Genomic DNA, 16194 nt, shown 5'->3' with positions numbered 1-16194 from the left:
GAAGCTATCAAAATGCAAAATGCACAGATCCTCAGACTTAGTAATTCCCCTTCTAGGAACGCATGCCGTAGAAATGCGCATGCATGGGCCGCAAGGACATATGCACAGGGATACTAATTTGCAACATGATTTAAAGTTGCAAAATAATGGACACATATTCATCAGTGTGAGACTGGTTAAATAAATGATGCATACAGCAGGGAAGCATGTGGGAGTTCCCTGTGCACTGACAGGGAGTGATGCGCACAAAAAGCAAGGGGGCAAAAAAAAAAAAAAAAGCCAGGGGGCACAGTGTCTCAAGCATGCTAGCCAATGTATTTGTTAAAAAGGAAACAGATATCCATATACGTGTGCCCGCGCGCACGCGGGCAAACACACACACACACACACACACACACACACACACACAGTGCAAAGAATAGTCCGCAAAGAATTAACCTTGCCAAAGCTATCTAACAGTGGCACCTACTGGTCAAACCACTTCCTAGCACACACTACCCCCGCCCCCCCAAATCACTTCCTATCCCAAAGTATTATCTTAGGAAAGAAAACCCATGATTTGCCTGCACAGCCATTTCAGCCATTAGTCAAGAAATATGTTTATAATAAAGCTTCATAAGGAACTCTTCACTAGTATTAGGTCTTCTGAGCATAGAACTTAAAAGTACCATCTGGCTGGGAAGTTATGGTTCATTATGGTCTGAATTGCAAGCTATAAAAAGAGTGAGGAATATCTCTATATCCTTCCACGGAGTGATCTCCAGCGTATAATGTTAAGTTAAAAAAGCAAGAAAGAAAAAAGCGTGCAGAGCATGCTACCATTTATCTAAGAAGGAGAGCGGGTTACAAGTAGATATATAGGTTTGCTTATATTTTTTAAATGGAAAGATAACCTGTTAAAAAAAGAAAGAAAGACAACCTATTAAAAAATAGAATTAATGACTACCATAAAGGAAGGGAAGGAACAGGATGGAGGAGAGAAGAACGGAAGTGGGTTTCTTAAAATCAGCGGTTCTCCGGTTTTGCCCGCACCCCCACGGGATGTTTGGCTGGAATTTTTAGTGTCACAACGGGGGGTTGGGAGGAGTGTACTACTGACACCTAGTGGGTAGAGGCCAAGGATGCTCCTGAATATTCTACAGTGCACAGGACAGCACCCCACCACAAAAAATAATCCGGCCCCAGATGCCCATAGTGCAAACTGTATATCTAATGGGGGACTTGTATTTAGAATACATAAAGAACTCTTACAACCTAATAATACAAAGACAAATAACCCAGCTCAAAAACAGGCAAAGGACCTGAATAGACATTTCCCCAAAGATGATATACAAGTGGCCAATAATCACATGAAAAGATGCTCAATATCCTCAGCCATCAGGGAAATGCAAATCAAAGCCACAGAGAGACACAACTTCACACCCACTGGGATGGCTATAAGCAAAAAGTCAAATAATAATGGGGCCTTTGGCTGGCTCAGTCAGTACAGCACACAACTCTGGATCGCAGGGTTGTAAGTTCGAGCTCCATGTTGGGTGTAAAGATTACTTAAAAATAAAATCTTTTTTTTTTTTTTAAAGATTTTATTTATTTATTTCAGAGAGAGAGAGAATGAGAGACAGAGAGCACGAGAGGGAAGAGGGTCGGAGGGAGAAGCAGACTCCCCGCCGAGCAGGGAGCCCGACGCGGGACTCGATCCCGGGACTCCAGGATCACGACCTGAGCCCAAGGCAGTCGCTTAACCAACTGAGCCACCCAGGCGCCCCTTAAAAATAAAATCTTAAAAAAAGAGAGAGAGAGAGAGAGACAAAACAAGTGTTGAGGATGTGAAGAAACTGGGATCCTCACATACTGCTGGTGGGAATATAAGTTGTTGCAGCCGCTGTAGAAAACAGTGGGACGGTTCCTCAGAAGCTTAAACATACAGTCACCGTACGACTTACAATTCCACTCCTAGGTGTATATACCCAAATGAAATAAAGATATGTCCACAGCACAACTTGTATACCAGTGATCATAGCAGCATTATTCATAAGTGTCAAAAAGTAGAAATAACTGAAATGTCCATCAATGGATGAAGGAATTAATAAAATGTGTTGTGTTCCATCTAATGGAATATGATTCAGCAATGAAAAGAAACAAAGTACTTATAGATGCTATAACATAGACAACCTTGACACCATTATACTAAGTGAAAGAAGTCAGTCACAAAAAGCCACGTATTGTATGATTTCATTTACATGAAATGCCCAGAATAGGCAAATCCATAGAGACCCAGAACAGATTAATGGTTACCTAGAGCTGGGGGTGAGAGTAGGTTGGGGGTGTCAGCTAAGGGGTGTGAGGTTTCTTCTGACATAATGAGAATGGTCCGAAATGGATTGTGATGATGGTGGCAGAGATCTGTGAATATGCTAAAAGCCATTGAATTATGGACTTCCAAATGGCTAAATTTTATGGTACGTAAATTATATCTCAATAAAACTGTTTAAAGAAAAGTGATCACGGGGCGGGGGGGGGGGGTACCTGGGTGACTCAGTCAGTTGAACGTCTGCCCTCAGCTCAGGTCATGATCCCAAGGTCCTGGATCAAGCCCCGCATTGGGCTCCCTGCTCAGCGCGGAGTCTGCTTCTCCCTCTCCCTCTGCCCCAGCTCATGCTCTCTCTCTCTCAAATAAATAAAATCTTTAAAAAAAAAAAAAAAAAAGTGATCACACGGCACCTAGCTGGTTCAGTAAGAAGAACATGCGACTGTTGATCTCGGGGTTGTGAGTTCGAGCCCCACACTGGGTGTTGACATTACAAAAAAAATAATAATAAATAAACTTAAGAAAAAAAAACGATCACAAGGGAGAGGTATGCACTCTGACAGAGGTGGGCACGAGGCACAGAAGGCAGAAGCAAGGAAAGACCGGAGATCAAGACAGCCTTCCCAGGATGAATAGGAAGTTGTCAGTCATCGGTTTGGTTTACTTTTTTAATTAAATTCTTCACTGGTTTCATTGACATTCCAGGGGAAGGGAGACTGCAGGAAGGGGGACATGTCAGGTATAGGGAATCTCAGGATACATCTAAAAATACCGTTCAGATTGTGCAAATATAAACCCTAAGCATGGGAGGGACAGGGACACCTCAACTTGAATTACAGTAGCCCCCCCTTATCCATGGTTTCATACTGTCGGAGGGTCAGGATAGCCTGATGCCACTACATCACGGTGCCTGTGGCACCCCCCCACTTCACCTCACCACACAGCCCTCATCATCACGAGAAGGGTGAGTGCAGCCCAGTAAGACATTCTGAGAGATAGTGAGAGACCACACTCACATAACTTTTATTATAGAGTATAATTATAATTGCCCTATTTTATTATTACTTATTGTTGTTCATCTCTTGTTGTGCCACATTTATGAATTAAACTCTATCATAGGTATGGACGGGTAGGAAAAAATAGAGTATATATATGGTTGGGTACCACCCACACTTTCGGGCATCCACTGGGGGTCTTGGCACGTCTTCCCCACAGGTAAGGGGACCTACTGTAGCAAAGCCACAGGTGACCGAGCACAGTGGCCTTCAGTCCCAGCCAAGAACCTTGGACTGAATATTTTCTAGGAAAAAGAATCAGTGAAAGATGAGGAGCAGCACAAGAAAGGTCGTCACCTTTGTTTTAGAAAGGCAGATGACCGTCAATGTGAAAACTAGACAGGCAGGAGACGAGTCTGGAGACAGGACAGCCCATTTATTTACGTGAGCGGTTGGTTATAAAGTATTGTCACAGTGCAGTTAATCCTTTCCTAAACATGAGGCTTGAGAACTGCTGCAAAAAGAAATCAGTCCAGGACTGTGTTTCTTCAAGGCACAGCTGACAAGAGGGACTATTGAGAGCAGAGCTGTTTCATATAAAAATAATAGTAGCAGTAGTAATAATAGTAATAAAATCATATCCAATTTAAAATGTCCTGATGTGGTAAGGAAAACATAACAATAATTTCCCCTTATGCGTTTAGGCCAGAGCTAGAAACAAAATGACAATGACCCGGGGCACCTGGGTGGCTCAGTCGTTAAGCGTCTGCCTTTGGCTCAGGTCATGATCCCAGGGTCCTGGGATCGAGCCCCGCATCGGGCTCCCTGCTCAGCACGGAGTCTGCTTCTCCCTCTCCCACTCCCCCTGCTTGTGTTCCCTCTCTTGCTGCGTCTCTCTCTGTCAAATAAATAAATAAATAAAATCTTTAAAAAAAAAAATGACAATGACCCAACCCAGAAAGATAAGCCACTTACCACAGGAACACGGGCATTTGGCTCAAATTCTGTGGAACCGGCACCTGAGGATGAGGAAATGAGGTCAATAATTCACCAGTATTGCTGAAAAATAGTTTAAGTAATAAGAATTTTTTAAATAAAAGGGTATTAGCAAATAGCAGGCCTACCTTTCAAGTTAAGGCAGTTTCTTGCAAACTCTATCACAGCTAGTTGCATCCCAAGGCAAACTCCTGTTTGAAAAAGCATATGTATAAAGCAAATGAACATATTTTGTATGACTTCGTATTTCCTGTTCATTTGTTTACTGCCCATCTCCTTCCTCTAGAATGCAGGCTTGGAGAGAGCAAGACTGCCTGCCGGGTTCACTGCTGTGCCCTCTGCACTCAGAACACCGGTGGCCAGGGGCAGGAGGGGAGATTAGACCACCTGGACTTGAGGAAGAAGGAATTCGAGGTCAGAAAAGGGCAAGAGAAGACAGGGCAAAGGTCCCAAAGGCAAATCTGCCTCCTTCCAAATTTGCCTCTAACTCGAGGCGTATGCGTGGGATGCAGGCCTGACCCAGAGCACGTGATTCCTTCCAAGAACGTCTACCAACACCCCGACTCAAGAGGGAGACTTGAGGGCGCCTGGGTGGCTCAGTTGGTTAAGCGACTGCCTTCGGCTCAGGTCATGGTCCTGGAGTCCCTGGATCGAGTCCCGCATCGGGCTCCCCGCTCAGCGGGGAGTCTGCTTCTCCCTCTGACCCTCCCCCCTCTCATGTGCTCTCTCTCTCTCATTCTCTCTGTCTCAAATAAATAAATAAAATCTTAAAAAAAAAAAAAAAGAGGGAGACTTGATACTCCCTCCTCTCAGACGGCAGCCTGAGGCTAGCCAGCAGGCTGGGATCAAAAGAGTGCGAAGTCTGTGCCAGGCTGCTAGGCGCAGAACAGCCCTCCAACCTCACTGCAGGAGAACGGCAGCAGCTGGGGGAAGTTGGCATCTCCACTGCGGGCTTGAGCATGCTGGCGAGCAGGGAACGGGGGTGCAAGATGGAATGGAACAGAGAACTCAATAAGGAGGAAAACAAACACCTGTGTAGCCCCCAGCTGCTGCCACAGGGATGGGCCCTTTACCCATCTCCACATCCACCCGTTCTCTCCACTCAACAGATGCCAAGGAACATTCCAGATGTTTTTATAGACATAGCTAAGGTATACAAGGGACTCATCAGAAAAGGGCAATCAGTACAGTTGGCACACTAGAGCAAAAGTTGGTGAGCATGAAACAGCTGAGTGCTTTGGGGGAGGAACTTCAGCAAGTTCCAAATGGCTAAGACATAAAGAGATGCTGTGTTAAATAAGAGAAAGCTGAAGAGTTTCAAACTATTCTATATGGCAAAAACTATCTGAAGAACACTAACCACGTTTAGACAAAAACCAAACAAGATTACTTCAGAAGAAAACAGCGGCCCAGAGGAGCTTACATGGGTAAAACAAAGCAACGTATCCAGGTATCTAACTACTCCCCGCTTCTTTTGAAAATGGATCCCAAGTGGAGAGCGTGTAGGAAGCTATTCAGAGGACAGGAGGCAGTGGGGAAAATGAACAATCTGCTGATATTGTAAAAGCCACAGAAGCCAGTCCATTCGGTCATAAACCCACCAGCACAGCGAGAAACACAGCCTCTCCCCCACTTCCCTTCCCACACCACCACCCCTGCCCGAATCCCCAGCTGCAGAGCTGCCTTTCCCCCACTGAGGGGCCGTTTCATCTGGTTCACTGGTCCAGAAGCAATGCTTTAAAGTTTGAACGAAAGGGGCGCCTGAGTGGCTCAGTGCGTTCAGCATCTGCCTTCAGCTCAGGTTATGGTCCCCGGGTCCTGGGATCGAGCCCCACATCAAGCCCCACGTCAGGCTCCCTGTTCAGTGGGGAGTCTGCTTCTCCCCCTGCCCCTCCCCACTGCACTGCTCTCTCACTCATGCTCTCTCTCCCTTGAACAAATAAATAAAATCTTTTATAAATAAATAAATAAATACATACACACATAAATAAATAAAATTTGAACAAAGACATTACAAAAAGACCTGGCTCTACCAAATTTTAGCAGAACTCTTCCTGTGATGTAGGATGGTCTCTTCTAGCTCGAAGTGGTGAAAAGATGTATTCGGGTGAAAATGGGAGAAGGTAAGGGCAGGTGTACACAGTGACTTCTCCCAGCCTCTTGCTACCCAACCAGAACGGTGCTAAGTTCTCCCAGGTCAACAGCCTTTTCTACAAAGGGCCAGACAGTAAAGATTTTAGGCTTTGCAGGCTGTAGGCCTCGAACTCTGCCACTGCACCATAAAAGCAGCCACAGACAATATGTAAACAGATTGGTGTCACTCCAATAAAATCTTATTTACAAAAACAGGACAGAGTTTGCTGGCCCCTGTGGTGGACTATTTGGCACCTGAATATGCAAATCTGAGTTCACACCTTTCATGTTAACAAACCCTATGAAGTGTTACCCCTACTACATATCAACAATCCAATCAACTCATAGTTAGGATGCATAAACATGAGTTTTACCCAGGAAAGGGATCTTCTTTGCCCGTGCCCAAGAAATGGCCTGGAGTTTTCCCAACGTTCCTCGGATTCCGAAGCCTCCCGGCACAAGAACACCACTGCAATCAACACAAGACGAGGGTGAATTTGACATCGTTTTTCTTTTTAAAACTCTTATTTTCAGGGCGCCTGGGTGGTTCAGTTGGTTAGGCGGCTGTCTTCAGCTCAGGCTGTGATTCTGGAGTCCCGGGATCGAGTCCCACGTCGGGCTCCCAGCTCAGCAGGGAGTCTGCTACTCCCTCCGGTCCTCCCCCCCCCATACTCTCTCTCTCTCTCAAATAAATAAAATCTTAAAAAAAAACAACTCTTATTTTCAGCCAGTCAGGCTTACTGACCCCAAGCCCAACACTTGGCATGCTTGCTAGAGAATATGCTTGAGGTCTATTTTCAGAATTGACCACATGATTTCACATCCTGAACTTTCTTCCTGAAATCCTCCCAATGTTATGAAGAAGAGACAATACTTTTTCACAACTGACTTCGATATATATATTTTCTGATAGGTCTTTGTGGTATGTGAGCATAGTGACTGAGAAACTCAATTCGATTACAAATGCCACTGAAGTATCTGAATAAAAAAAGGTTAAGGTTCTTTTAAAAGCACTATTAGAAAAACGTTAAGATCTCTTGCATAATCAGAAAGAGGTAAACTGGTAAAATCAGCCTAAGATTTCAATTGCTAATTAAATAGTGGCACATGAAAGTCTCCTGGCTAGGAGACACTTTAGAGACATTTTAGGCAAACACTCATTGAAAAAGACAAGACTTCAAGAACTAACTGGGAGGGTCATTCTACCCTCACAACATGGTGTTGCCCCCCAAAGTTCTGTTGACTACTTATAAAATAAAACCTAGACTCAAATGATGTAAAAAAGAAAATATAACCAAGAAGGAAGTGTTGCATCCTTGTACTTTAATTGTGCATCTGTAAGATCTATTTCTCTATCTTTCAGCAGAATCAACCCACTTTCTCCCCGTACAGGATCCCCATAGTCCCCTGAAATAAAACCCATTTCCACTGCACATGCCATGAACATGAACGTGGCACGTATCAAAGTAAATGAGGTGAGGACGCAGCATGTCCACCCTTAATGACCATGACTACGGTAGACTACCTTTCAAAAATGCACAAAAATTAGGAATTGGGGTCAATCAAATCGTTATGGGAAAAGCACAATGGCATTCTCCTAATTGCCATGGACAGTCCTCGGCACTCACTCAGCTTTGCACAGCTTCTGCCAAGCTTCATGGAATTTCACAGGGTCCTCAGTTTCGGTGGTCTGCTCCAGATCAATGGAGTCTATGTACTAAAAAAAATATCCAATAGATTAAAAGAACATTTAAGAAAAGTAGATACTCAAAAATACTCGAGGCATCTAACACTCTGACCCAACTATTCAATAACTACTCATTTTGCAAACACTGCACTGGTCACTTAGGATAGAAAAGCACAATCTCGGGCTTGGGGCTCTTATCTTCCAGGAAGACTACAGAACCAAATACACAGGCACACACACCATAGCACGGTAGTGGCTATGATGGGCAAAGAGAATGCTGTGGAAATAAGTAGGAGCCACACTTAATCTAGACCTTGACATGGCAGGAAAGATGGGAAGAAGCACCATCGGGGAAGGTCTCTAGGGAGGTAATGTCCGAGCAGCTCAGCCCTCGAGGATGAGCCTGTGTGTGCATGTTGGGAGGCTGGCGGGAAGGTGTGTGGGAGACACAGGGAGGAGGGGAGCAAAGGAACAGCTTGTATGAAACCTCAGAGGAAAGAGACAAAGGGGTGGTCACTCGGGGGCCCTCAAAGCAGACTCCACCAAAGGAGAGGAGAAGTTTACACTTGAAGCCACTGGAAGGTCTTAAGGAACAGAGAGAACAGAGAAAGATTTTAGAAGGATCACGGTGCTATGAGGTGGAAAATGGAGGGAAGACAGCAAACCAGTCAGGAAGCTGCTGCAGTAAGCCAGGCGAGGTAAACACAGGAGCAAAGTGGTCTAAAAAGAATATGATGAGACCATGTTCAAATAGTACTTCGTGGAAGCAAATGTCAACAAATTCTGTCAACTGAAAAATCATATATGACGACTCCTATGTACATAACAGTTCCTATTGACCTGTATTATTTTAGTGTTTATTTTGTAAAAATTATTATCTGAATACATCTTAACATACAGACTTTTAAGGCTTTATGAAATTGGTAATCTAACAATTTTTCTATTCCTCTTTTCTTTTCTCTACAAGGGGCTGGGGGACTTGGAGGAGCAGGAAGAGCAGGAAGTGAAGTGTTCCTTGGAAAGGCACAAATAAAAAGTGATTACAGGGGCGCCTGGGTGGCTCAGCTGGTTAAGCGTCAGGCTCTTGATTTTGGCTCAGGTCATGATCTCACGGTTGTGAAGTCAAGCCCCGCATTTGGCTCCTTGCTCAGCAGGGAGTCTGCTGGAGATTCCCCCCACCCTGCCCCTTCCCTCGTGCTCTCTAGCTCTCAAAAATAAATCTTTTTTTAAAAAGCGATTAGGACGGGAGGAGGCTAGAAAAGGTGAAAGAAAATTCAGATAGGTCCTAAGTTGGAAGTTACTAAATTTCTTAGATGCATACATGTATCCTTTTGCTCATTATATAAATACTTCAACATTTAAATCAAGATAATAAGGCTGGCTTAAACCATGGCATACCTATATAGAATATCATTAAACATAACATATACACGTATGTCTAGAAAGATACGCATCAAACTGGGAGCGACAGGTATAGCAGAGAAGTAGGATTTCAGGGAGGAGGGATCTTTGGCTTTCTGCATTTTACACGATGCTTTGTGTAAATTTCCTACACTGAGCATGTACTACTTCTATATCTAACAAAGACAAAGAATATACTCAAGCTATATATATAAGGTCCCCCAGACTTCACTCCATACACTTTTTCCCTTTGCTGACTTTGCTTTGTATCCTCTCACTGTATTAAATCTTAGCCACAAGGCAGGCAATATGCTGAGTACTGTGAGTCCTCCTGGTGACATCAATCCTGGCGGAAGTCTTGGGGACCCTTCAACACAACAGGAGATACCACAGTGAGTGACTGAAATATGCGGAAGACCAGCAGGGGCTCACCATCAGATTCAATTTGTGGTTGATGGCCAAGGCTGAATGTTCCAGGGCTTTGAACACAGAGGCGTAGCAGTCCCTGAGCTTGGTGTATTTGCCAACCAAGGCTATGGAGCACGTTTTCTGCAGCCTTTCATACCTGAGATGAAAGACAAGCTTAAGGGTTATATGCATGTAATATAACATCACAAATATAATGAGAGCCACTGTTCTTATCCCAAGGCACTTCTTAAAACCTTAAGGGCAGATGAGCCTCGAACCTGATGTACTTGACTCAAATCCCCACTCCACCCCCAGTGAATGAAAATCTGTGTGTCGACAGATTGCAAAATCATAAGCAACCCCAATGTTGGCTGACATAAGCAGGCACAGACATAAATCCAAGGAAAGTGTATCAGAGAAACAGTTAAAAGCATTAAAAATAAAAAAGGTCTCCCCGTCTCATAAACATGAGCTGTCTTTAAATTCATTTATAAGGTGACACTGTATAAGAAAATGCATTCTGAATGTCAACAGGAAACACTTCAATATTAACTTTGTAAGGTGACATTATATAAGAAAATGCAATCAAACTGTCTACCTTAAAAATGGTTACAGTCCCAGCTGGCCCACAAAGGCAGGTTATTCATGGCATGCCTGAAGAATGGCACTAAGAGAACTACAGAAAATATTACAAGCCATTTGGATCATTTTTATGAGAAAATTCCATTCTACATAAGATGCCCAATCACATTTTACCACTAAAGACACAATGTTTATTGTTGCTTTGTTAGGAAACCTGTACATGAAAATTGTCTGAATTGTCTGGTCTGGTACTAAGTATGTAGAAACGTCATCTTGGAGCTAAAGATGTTTTAGGGCCTGAAAGCAAACCCGTCACCAAACACCTTAGAACAGAAAGGTTACCGTGAGTGGGAACACTCCTCTTTCATACCAGCATCTGCAAAGGGTGCCAGACAAGAATGATTGCACACAGGCTGCGAGGCGAAAAATGCGTAAGAAGCTAAGAAGTTCAAACTGACAGGAAAGGTGACTTTCTACGAAGGTGACTGAAGAACCTCAGAGAAAGCTGCTAAGCCTTTCGATCGCTACTGAATTTTACGTCGCTCAGGAGATTGCATGGCTGCTCATACTTCACCCCATCCCTACACAAAGGACACAGGTGACAAAGCAAGTTGGTATCCAGGCAAGATTCCGATACAACGTCAGAGGGAAATGCTTCCCATGTCAGGTTTGGGCCTGGAGAACTGGTGATCACAACCACATCTGAGCTGACCCCCTGGGCTGAGCCCTTCCCGCCTATTCTCACTCCTCCACTGAAGGAGGGATGTCCACTCTGTTCCCAGGAAGGAAGAAGGACTGGGGTCAACACCACCAGCTCCTCCTACTCACTCAGTCTGATCTATCCAGGGGAGAGGAGGAGTCACTCAGCAGCCGGGGGAGACAGGCCACACATCCCAGGGAAAGGGGCTGCCGTCCAGGAAGGATATGTATCCTGAGTGCACTCCCCTCGTGCTCTTTTTCACCCTCGGGCCTGCAGGCGAGGCTCAGGGGGCCCTGTCCAGACCAGCCGAGCTCTCACCTGCTCTGCACCTAGCCATCAGCTGAGGGGGTCAGCCACTGAGGCTGCTGTGAGCCACTTTGCAGGCCCACCCCACACGCAGGTCCCCAGGGAGGCGAGCCATCTCCACTTTGGCCTGGGGTCCCAGGCAACCTCTGTCATCCCGTTCAACCAGGGACCCCTGGCCTCTGAACAGCACTGGATCTCCATGAGCAAGGCTACCCTGGTTAAGCGTCAGGCTCTTGATTTCGGCTCAGGTCATGATCTCAGGGTTGTGAGATCAAGCCCCACATCTGGCTCCTTGCTCAGCAGGGAGTCTGCTGGAGATTCTCCCTCTCTCTCTCTCTCCCTCTGCTTGCCTTCTTGCATCTCTCTACAGGCTGTACTGAGGGGACAGTACATACTGTCATTACCAATAAACCAACATCACCACGAGGGACCAATGCTCAATATCCCTTTTGCTTGAAGACTGTGGTGAGCTGAATGGTGGCCCCCAAAAACCTATGTCCCCCAGAACCTGTGGATGTGACCATATCTGGAAGAAGGGTCTTTGCAGATACAATTAAGGATCTCGAGATGAGGTCATCCTGTATTAGGATGGGTCCTAAATCCAAAGACAAGCATCCTTATACAAAAAGAGAAGAGGAGGAAAAAAAAGAGAGAGAGAGAAAAGAAGAGAAGAGGAGAGACACAGAGAAGGCCATGCAATGACAGAGGCAGAAACTGAGGATACCAAGGATTGCCGGCAGCCCCGGAAGCTGGAATGGTCTCTCCCTCAGAGACTCTGGAAGAAACCAATCCTGCTGATGCCTTGATTTTGAACTTCTGACCTCCACAACTGGAAGAGAGTACATTTCTGATATTTTCTGCCACTCAGTTTGCAGTCATTTGTTACAGCGGCCAAGGAAACTAACATGAAGACCAAACACTGGGGGCGCCTGGGTGGCTCAGTCGGTTAAGCGTCTGCCTTCCGCTCGGGTCATGATCCTGGGGTCCTGGGACCAAGTCCTGCGTCGGGCTCTCCGCTCAGCAGGGAGTGTGCTTCTCCCTCCCACTCTACCTCTATGCTCTCTCTCTGGCTCGCTCACTCACTCTCTCAAATAAATAAATAAAATCTTAAAAAACAGACAAACACTGGCTTTTAAAAGCACAGCAGCTCAGAGTATAATTTAGAGCTATTTCCAGTAAAAGGAGTTATATATTAAAATTTCTAGTGTTTAAAGAGGATCAGCCCCAAGCTACTCAGAAAGTTCCCCCCAAAGCGACTGATTCCTTAAGCATTCTGGAGGGCAGGGGCTTACTTAACTGTATCATCATGCAAGAAAGTACCTAAGTTCAGAAACTGCACTTTGTTCCTGATTTTACTTGTCCCAGAAATTCTAAGACACTTTTTAAATTTTTAAGTGACAGACTTATAAGTGATCAATCTACTGATCATCTACCAAGGTCAGTGACTTTGTCATCTTCAAACCATTTTAATTATTGTTACCAACCTCAGTAACCAATACTCAGCGCCCAATGTGAGATTAAGGTCTTAAGTGTTTTCTCTCATAATTATCACAATGTGGGTACTAGTATCTCCCTGTTACATATGGATGGGAGAACAAGTCCAGAGAGGTTAAGTAATCCACCCAAACTCACACAACTAGTGAGAGGAGAAGCTGGGATCTCAGTCCAGAGCACCTGATACCAGAGCTTACTTTTTTTTTTAATTGAAATACAAGTGACAAATAACATTGTATTAGTTTCAGGGATACAACATAATGATTCAATGTTTGTATGTATCACGAAACGATCACCACAATAAGATCTACTCCTTAGCAACACCAGAGCCGACATTTGTAACCACTGCCTCTTACCTAAGCTGCGTGAAAAGCCAGGCAGTCAGGACTTTATGGAGTGATGCCTTTCTTTTACTAAATGTAGTAAAAGAAAATAGGTGACAGGAATTTAATTTCCATATGACTTCAAATGAGACAAGCCTCGCTGAAATTAATATCGTGGTCTTAAAGCTAGAACCTGTCTGAGGTTTTAATAACAATGCTGCCAGTTAATAACCGCAGGATGGAGCAATAATGATAGAGCCTGAACCTCTCATTCAAAGGGGATTTTCTTTAGGAAATGTTAGTCGTCGTTTGTTTTTTTTTTTAAGATTTTATTTATTTATTTGACAGAGACACAGCGAGAGAAGGAACACAAGCAGGGGGAGTGGGAGAAGGAGAAGCAAGCTTCATGCCGAGCAGGGAGCCCGACGCGGGGCTCGATCCCAGGGGATCATGACTTACGCCGAAGGCAGATGCTTAAGACTTAGCTACCCAGGCGCCCCTAGCCAAGTCTTTAAAGACAAGCAAAACAGGGGCTCCTGGCTGGCTCAGTTGGAAGAGCATGCGACTCTTGATCTCAGGGTCGTTGAGTCTGAGCCCCACATTGGGTGTAGAGACTACTAAAAAATAAATAAGCTTAAAAAAAAACAAGCAAAACAAACAGCAAAAATCTGTGACATTTAAGCAAGTTTAAAATGTTCGGAAACTGAGAAATCAATCAATCAATCAAAATGCTTCCAGAATTTAAAAAAAAAAAATCATTCCAGAATCCAAATTCCTTCAACTCATTTTCATTTAAGTAGAACAAAATCAAAAGCCCCAGAAATCTTCAAAGAATACAGCAAAACACTCGACCAATGTATTAAAGCTTCAGATAAATCCAGACCAAAATATATACATACAGAAAGTCAATGTGACATAGGTATACTTCAAGGTATGTCTCAATCCTACCCCCAAACCCAAGAATTATTAAAGATTACATTAGTAATTCCTTTCACGTACCTGTCAGCCATATTTCTCCACTTGAAAAGCAAATTACTTGCAGAATCACCAATGGGCAGATCCAACCTCTCTTTAAAATATTTAACAATGCCTTGTTCCTCCAGAAGCACAGGCACTCGGTATGTGGATGAAACATCATGGATACATATGACCTGATTAATGATGATAAAACACCATATTTAAATGGAACACCTCAAATATGTCACAAGAATGAGCTCAAGAATGAGCCAAAATTCGAGAGATTTGGCAGTTCATTTATACTGATTGAAGAAAAGCAAGAGCCCGGTGACCCAAACAAGAGGCAGAATTAACACAAGCTTACTTTGATCTAATTATAAAACTCTTTGAACTCATTATTCCAATTCTGGAAACATGGATACCACGGTAGAATAATTATACATATATATATATATCTGGTCTTTGTTCTCAATTCCTGGTACAAAGCTTCAAAAACCTTTGGAAATTCCTGAGTGACAGGAGTATCTTTATTATGCTTATGAGGTGACTTATGGTGGCCCCTAGATGGCCTCAGGACGGGAGTTGGTCACTAGAAAACCCACGAAGTTATACTGGAACTTTCAGCCACCTGACCTCCAAGGATAATAAGGGGGCTGGAGAATGAGTTCAATTAAGTGACCAATGGTTGACTCAATCATCCCTATATAATGAAACTCCCATTAAAAAAAATCTCTAGACACCAAGCCTCAGGGGAGTATTCTGGTTGGTAAATCTACAAATGTACTAGGAGGGTGGCAACACCTGACTCCATGGGGACGAAAGCTCCTGAGCTTGGGATCCTCCCAGGCCTTGCCCTATGTATCTCTTTATCTGGCTGTTCATTTGCACTCTTTATGATAAAATGGTGATAGTAAGTATAACATTTTCCTGAGTTCCATGAGTCATTCTAGAGAATTATCAAACCTGAAGGGGTTATGGGAAGCCCCAAATTTGTAGTCAGCCAGACAGAAGTATAAGTGGCTCAGGGACACTGGAAACTTGTGGCTGGTGACTGAAGTGGGGGGCAGTCTTGTAAAGAACTCAGCCCTCAAATTTGCAGGATCTGACGCTCATTCCAGGTAGTTAGTGTCAGAGTTGAATTACAGGACCCCAGCTGGTGTCAGAGAATTGGTGTTGAAACATGGATGGTCTATGTGTCCATATCCAAGACACATGGCCCAAGGCATCACCTAAGTCCAGGCTACATTGAATATGTACACTGTGTCTTCTAAATATGGGTATGTGGTTCGTGTGTGTGTGTGTGTGTGTGTGTGTGTGTGTGTGTGTGTGTGTGTATTCATTTGTTGCTGTTGCTGCTGCTGGAGTGTTTTCGTCTCCTCCCTTCTTGTGGAAAAATTTCAAGCACACACTGAACCCAGTCAAATTAATTATTACACCTGTTAGAGGAGAACGGCTCCTTTAAATGCCAGGTGGTATGGTTGTTTTTCACACTTACCCTAACGAGCTTTCACCACCCTGTCAAGTACATCCAAGGGACTACCGGCAGGCATTTAAGGATCTGCCACATTCTAAATCAATGCCAAGAAATGTTCTGCTAACTCTATGCGTTCAGTCTTCCCAAATCCATAGCCAAATCCACTCAAAGGTTCTTAAGCTGTTTGGACATCACCAACTTGACACCTATGACTATTATGCCTCACTTGTTCATTCACCAAAGCAATTCAAAGTGCCAAGATGTCACCTATATGAGCTCCAGCCCAACTACTAATTAAAACTAAATCTCTGGGCAGCCCAAACTCCCACAGTGGAAGATGTGGAATGCGGAACTATTTACTCATTTATCCTCCAGGCCAGAGAGAGATTTTTTTCAAGTGTCATGGTAATGACCACATCCATAGAGATGC

The 16194-nt window shown here is 44.1% G+C and overlaps 1 protein-coding gene across 3 annotated transcripts in view; it reads right to left on the bottom strand.

The window, feature by feature from the left end:
• CTPS2 (CTP synthase 2) overlaps nt 1-16194 on the bottom strand; it is a 100891-nt gene that overhangs the window by 58089 nt on the left and 26608 nt on the right. For all 3 annotated transcript variants that reach the window (XM_027609178.2, XM_027609177.2, XM_027609179.2), the window contains exons 8-13: nt 14333-14484; nt 9953-10085; nt 8061-8149; nt 6807-6901; nt 4428-4490; nt 4279-4322 (exon numbers count right to left, since the gene is read on the bottom strand). In XM_027609178.2, the coding sequence (XP_027464979.1) occupies nt 4279-4322; nt 4428-4490; nt 6807-6901; nt 8061-8149; nt 9953-10085; nt 14333-14484 (576 nt within the window). The remainder of the gene's footprint in view (nt 1-4278; nt 4323-4427; nt 4491-6806; nt 6902-8060; nt 8150-9952; nt 10086-14332; nt 14485-16194) is intronic.

Source organism: Zalophus californianus, chromosome X (genome assembly GCF_009762305.2).
Source record: "Zalophus californianus isolate mZalCal1 chromosome X, mZalCal1.pri.v2, whole genome shotgun sequence".
In the NCBI taxonomy this organism is placed as follows: domain Eukaryota; kingdom Metazoa; phylum Chordata; class Mammalia; order Carnivora; family Otariidae; genus Zalophus; species Zalophus californianus.
This window is presented reverse-complemented; position numbering and strand designations above follow the sequence as displayed.